General features: G+C 47.3%; 1 protein-coding gene across 1 annotated transcript in view; it reads left to right on the top strand.

Annotated features, from left to right (window-relative positions):
• Window positions 1–3,137, top strand: part of Stag3 (stromal antigen 3) — a 53,468-nt gene extending 50,331 nt beyond the window's left edge. Inside the window, exons 23-27 of the mRNA XM_013023409.1 lie at window positions 268–453; window positions 936–1,037; window positions 1,332–1,410; window positions 2,634–2,705; window positions 2,961–3,137. Of these exons, the coding sequence (XP_012878863.1) occupies window positions 268–453; window positions 936–1,037; window positions 1,332–1,410; window positions 2,634–2,705; window positions 2,961–2,984 (463 nt within the window). The 3' untranslated portion in view covers window positions 2,985–3,137. The remainder of the gene's footprint in view (window positions 1–267; window positions 454–935; window positions 1,038–1,331; window positions 1,411–2,633; window positions 2,706–2,960) is intronic.
• Window positions 3,138–5,880: the final 2,743 nt, after the last annotated feature.

Here is a 5,880-nt window from a genome sequence, read left to right on the forward strand (position 1 = left end):
CTCCTAATTTATTTTTAAGAAGAGCTATACACAGGGTTGTGTGTTCCGTATGTAGGACTCCATAGCACAGGGCTATGCATTCAGGACTCTGCTCAATTTTGAGGAGGACAGGCCATATGAGTTTTCCATTTTCTTCTGCTTAACTTTCCCTTACCAAATCTGAGTAGGTCTTGGGAAAGTAAAGCTGCACAGGGCAGATCCCATCTGTTTTCTTGTAGGCTCCTACCAGCATCAGAGAGAGGACTCTTCCTCCTCTCAGGAAGAGAGCACATCCTCCACGCCCTCTACCTCCTCCATATCCTCCACATCCTCATCCCAGGAGGAGAGCCTGCAGCTGAGCAGTGTCCCGCCCACACCCACCCTCACTTCCACGGTGCTGAGAAACAGGCAGCCGCTGGTGACAGTGGGCAAGAAGGAAGAAGAAGATGGCTCAAGACTGGAGTTTGTCTACCGGTGAGGCTGAAAGGAGACCAGCTAGTCCCCAGTTTGTTGTTGTGATTTAGGATTGGTTTATATTTGTTTGTTCCCACTGCAGCATACTGTGGACCCTGGGTGATCTTACATTTTTCCCTTTTATAGCTTCAAAATGTCTCTCTTGCACTCTTTGTTTTTGTTGTTGTTATAAACATGGAGTACAGTTTACAGTTTCACACATACTCTGGTTTTTAACACTAGCCATCTTACCTCTTTTACCCTTTATTTATTTTTTGCCAGTGCCAGTAAGCATTAAGTAAACTTGATTGCTCACTGCTGGCTGGCTGCCACTTGAGCCATACCTCAAGCCTGGCCTTTTGTTGGTTATTTTGAAGATGACGGTCTTGCCCAGATTGGTTTCAGACCTCCAGGTCTTAGCCTCCTGAGTAGCTAGGATTACAGGAGTGAGTTGTGTTACCTTTATTTTTCTCCTGTCACTGATCCTGTTTCATTCTCAACAGCCTGCCCCTCTCAAGAACCCAACAATCAAGGCACTCAGGTGCACTGTATTTTGGAGTTCCACCAGCCCTTCCAAGTCCTGGTCAGGACAGCCCATTGACTTGGTGAGTTTCCCATTCTCTTGTGGCTACACTGCACATCAGTCACTTTGAGAGCTTCTCACCTAACTCAGAGCAGGAAACTGCCAGTGCTTTTTGGATTTGCCTTAGTCCTAGAACCCTTTCTTCCAGCACAGTCTAGAGCCGGCTCTACTGTGTAAAGAGAAGTACTCACTGGTGCAGGTTTGGGAACTTAGAGCCCAACTCTGCTTGGTTCTCATCATTTCCTGAGTATCTCTGAGAAACTCTTAGGCCTAAAATAACAGTTTGAAATCCCCTGCTTTTTGCCATTACTGGTAGTCTCCGCCTGATGGAAGAGGATGAGGAAGAACTAGGAATCCTGAATGAATCAAGTGAGGAGTGGCAAGATGCAGACAAGGTATGTGCCCTCAGCATTCTTCTCATCCTTCAGACCCTGGGGCTGATAGGCTACAGGCATGTGGCAGTTCTTCTCTCAGAACACTGCTTAGGACAGCCGTGGAAAGAATCACAAAGGACAAGAAAAGTGGGATGAGTTATTGCAGACTTGGCATGGACTCTGCTTTTATGAAAGAAATAGGAAAATAAGTTAAAAAATGGCAAAAACTTGGAATAGCACTCTACCTCCTAAGTCCCAAATAAGTATTATGTCTGAGCCTCTCAAAATTCAGTTCTTCCTACAGCCAGGAATTCAGGATCATCAGTTCACCCTTGCAACACTTCCTCTCCCACCCCCTTCCCTGCCCTGTTTCCCTGCTATCTCCTAAGACTGCCACCCCTGTTCCCCCTGCCCTGGCTGTCTGTTCTTCCAGGAAAAGGTTCTCCTACTTGCTGCAAAAGGCAAAGCTTGGGGCTTGAGTGAGGTGACTGAAACATGAATCCTCAGTTCTATATCAAGTTATCTACTCTTTCTTCTCAGCCTGTTTCTCATCTTGACACAAAGTCCAAGATGAAAGTACCTTATGTTATGGCAGCCTGAACTGCCATAACAGCACTACAGCCTAGTGGCTGATAAACAACATACATTGATTCTATAGAGAGCAGGGTCAGCACAGCCAACTCGGGTGAGGGCAACTGCCACTTCAGAGTGTCAGTGCTTCATGTCCTCCCATGTAGAAAACAGCAAGCTAGCTCTCTGGCCTCTTAGAAAGGCACTAATCCCTTTGACCTCACCACCTCCCAAAGGCCCTACCCTACCTCCTGCTGATTTTACCATTGTGTGGTTGGATTTCATTATACAGATCTGAACGAGCTCCAGACACTGTCTGCAGCACAATATGTATCATCTGTGCTCCTCTCTGTTCTGCTCTGGGGAGAGGGAAGGAGAGCATGGGAGAAGGTGGGATACAGCAGGGGGAGGATGGCCTTGTGCTCAGGAAGATCCAAACAATGCCATTGTCACAGCAGAGACCAGGAAGCAAAACCTCTTTGATCTGTCCTAAGGAGATTCCCATCCTCTGGCTCCAAAAGCTGAATGAATTTTAAGGGACTCAGCAGGCCAAGAGAGAGGGGACCGTGGGGGGGACCCTGGGACTTGTTCTTTGGAACTCAACTGGAACCATGTTTCCATTGGCAATGACAGGGGTTCAGAGACTACTCTAATTTTTGACCCATTCGTTCTAGGAGCCTGGAAGCCCCTCCTCCCTCAGCGAGCATGGTCTGGATCTCCTAGACACCACAGAGCTCAGCATTGAGGTGAATCCCAGACCTGGCTGTGTTCTCTCAAATGCCAGCATGCCACTGCAGTGTCAAGTAAAGAAAGGTTCTTGGGCATCTCCGTGGCTGCTCTGGAGCTTTGGGGGTTAGGGGAGGAGACAGACTCACCAGCTCAGGGTGCATGGTGCTTCTGCTGGCCCCTGGGCCTGTAGCTGTGACTGCATCTTCCTTCCATCCTCCTTACAGGATTTCTGACATGTTCTTCCCCTCCCCTCTCTCCATTCCCCACTCAAGGACATAAGCACTTGGAAAAGATGAACAAGAAGAAGGAGCACAATGAAACATGGTTTCAGTCCCAGCCCTGAGAGGAAGGAGGGGCCGCCCTGCCTTTCTGGCCTCCCTTTCTCTCCTGGTGGCTGGTAGAAAAGCCATGAGCACCTGGCCTCCCCTCTGCCTGCTTTCTGCTGTTTGGAGTGGAGTGGGAGCTTCAGCACTGCCTCTCTGAATTTGTTAATAAAGCCCTGGGTAATTGTTCATTTGTGACTTCTTCCCAGATTCCTATAAGCCATAGTGGAGAGCTTAATAAATGTTCCAGCCAGCTGGCTCCTTGATGTGGCTTGAGCTTGGCACACTGTTATTGGTTGGAGTCTTTGGCACCATAGCCCTGTAGTCAGGTGGCCCATACCACCGGGCCTTTGTAGGCTCTCCAGGATGGATGGCTCAGCCAGGGAGAGGTAGGTGGTGCAGAAGTTAGAAGAGACTGGCTAATCTCCAAGCAGTTGAGCTGGTGGGAAGGGGTGCTGATAGGTAGGGTGGAGCCTTGTGAAACTCCCATCATACCCTCTGAGACTGGACGTTGGCAGTCATCAACCAGTCATCAACCAGGAGCTCTTTATAGGGTAATTTCACCCCCTCATCAAAAACATGCTACAGTTTATAATTTTATATCATAGTAGCTAACAGGAAACAGAAGGTACTGTACATGTCCAGCCTTGCCAATCCAAGTCCACACATAGCCACCTTCATCCTTCCTTCACAAGTGATCCACAAGTCCAGCCATGTTCTCCAGAGCTTCTCTGCTGTGCTGATCATCTCGCCTGCACTGCTACAAAATGGCCTTGGGGGAGCTTCTTCCTGCCTCCTGCCAATGACTTGCTGGTTCTTGTTCAGCCTTTGCAGCAGCACAGTACCTCAACTCTTTCCTCCTGACAATCAGTCACAGAGATGAAGACACTTGGGTTTCTTTCTGCTTTTGCTACTGTTCTATGGTTTAAGGAACCCTTCATTATCCTGGTAGATAATGACTTCCAGTTCTTCCCTATCCTGGATACCTCTAACTCCAGGTTCATGCCTGGGACCTTCCAGGCAGAACACAGCCAGCCAGTGCTGTGTAGGCACAACCACGACTTCTGGTGACCAGACTACCTCACCAAAACCATTTAGACCACTTCCCCCAGCTTGTTGCTCACTTCCCTCTTTCTCACCCTCAGACAAGAGCAGGAAGGGGTTGGAAAGGTGGCCTGGTAGTGCCCTGGTGGGAGGCTCACCCACCTAAAATCCTAGGCCTGTGTATGGGTTGGGCAGCTCCAGAGAAAGGAGTCTTTTAATGCAATCTAGAAATGGAAAATTAAAGGCTACTGGGAATCCAGGAGAATGGTGTCTTGATACACGTAAAGGGCTTTGCAGAGCTCAAGAAACAGGGTTTGTAGATACACATAAATCTTCATGTATTTTGGATCAGAAAGTCCAATGTGGTAGATTGACCCAGCCTCAGAATCTGTGGGAGTTTGTTACCTTACTCCCTGAACTTCAATGCATCATTATGTGTCAGTGTCCTCTCTCCTTGGGTATGAGCTGTATGACTGCTTCAACATAGATTGTGGTAGAAATGATGTCATGCAAGCTTGTGGATTCAGATGATAAACAGAGGTTCTGCCTCCTGTTCCTGGACCTACCCATCATGCCATGCTAACCCCCTACCTAGCAAGGCCCAGTGTACATAGATATACAAACCAAGAGCTATTGGTGAGGTTCCCGCCACGAACCAGTGTCAGCCACCATTGTGCTCCAGAAGGGAATGAATGGGTTGTACCCCTAGCCTTTAAGTATCCCCAGATAAGGCCCAGACACCTCTGTGTCCTGATTACAGCATCTACAAGATTGATGAGATGGTCTAAAGCTGATCTGTTGTGTTGTCATGGTAGCAAGCAGGCTGAAATGCAAAGGCTCCAAAAGTTTCGGATCTTCATCCAAAAGTTGTGCTTATGTAAGCACTGAGTTTTTTGGGTTTTTTTTGGGTCCGGTTGTGGGGCCTGAACTCTGGGCCTGGGCGCTGTCCCTCAGCTCTTCAGCTCAAGGCTAGCTCTCTACCACTTGAGCCACAGCACTACTTCCAGCTTTTATTTATTTATTTTTGCTTATGTGGTGCTGAGGAGTCGAGCCCAGGGCCTCAGGCATGCAAGGCAAGTGCTCTACCACTGAGCCACCTTCCCAGCCCCCAAGCACTGAGTTTTGTATAACTCATTTCAAATGCAAATGAGTAAGTTAATGAAGTAAATACATTTTAATATATATTTAATATATTATTTAATATAAATTCAATATAAGTATATCTAAATACAATAAATATAAATTTAATGTAAATGTAAATTTAATAAAATATATTTAAAATATATTTTACTAACCAGGCACCCATGGCTCACACCTATAATTCTAGCTACTCAGGAGACAGAGCTGAGGATCGTGGTTCAAAGCCCTGGAAAGAAGAATCTCTGCGAGACTATCTCCAATTAACTTTTCAAAAAAAAACAAAAAACAGATGTGAACTGGGATGTGGCTTAGTGGTAGAGTGCTTGCCTAGCATGCATGAAGCCCTGGGTTCAATTCCTCAGTACCACATAAACAGAAAAAGCTGAAAGTGGCACTATGGTTCAAGTGGTAGAGTACTAGCCTTGAGCAAAAGAAGCTCAGGGACAGCCCCCAGGCCCTGAGTTCAAGCCCCAGGACTGACCAAAAAAACCCAAAACAGTAGTTGTGCTGTGGCTCATAGAGAGCAAGCCTTGAGTACAAAGAGCTCAGAGACAGTCCCAGACCTAGAGTTCAAGCCCCACAACTGACAAAACACACGCGCGCGCACACACACACGTATATAGCTTGTATTGGGGCTTGAACTCAGAGCCCTTGGCTTTTCACTCAAGGCTGCTGGTGTTCTATC

This window comes from Dipodomys ordii, unplaced genomic scaffold, assembly GCF_000151885.1.
Source record: "Dipodomys ordii isolate 6190 unplaced genomic scaffold, Dord_2.0 Scaffold68, whole genome shotgun sequence".
Lineage (NCBI taxonomy): Eukaryota > Metazoa > Chordata > Mammalia > Rodentia > Heteromyidae > Dipodomys > Dipodomys ordii.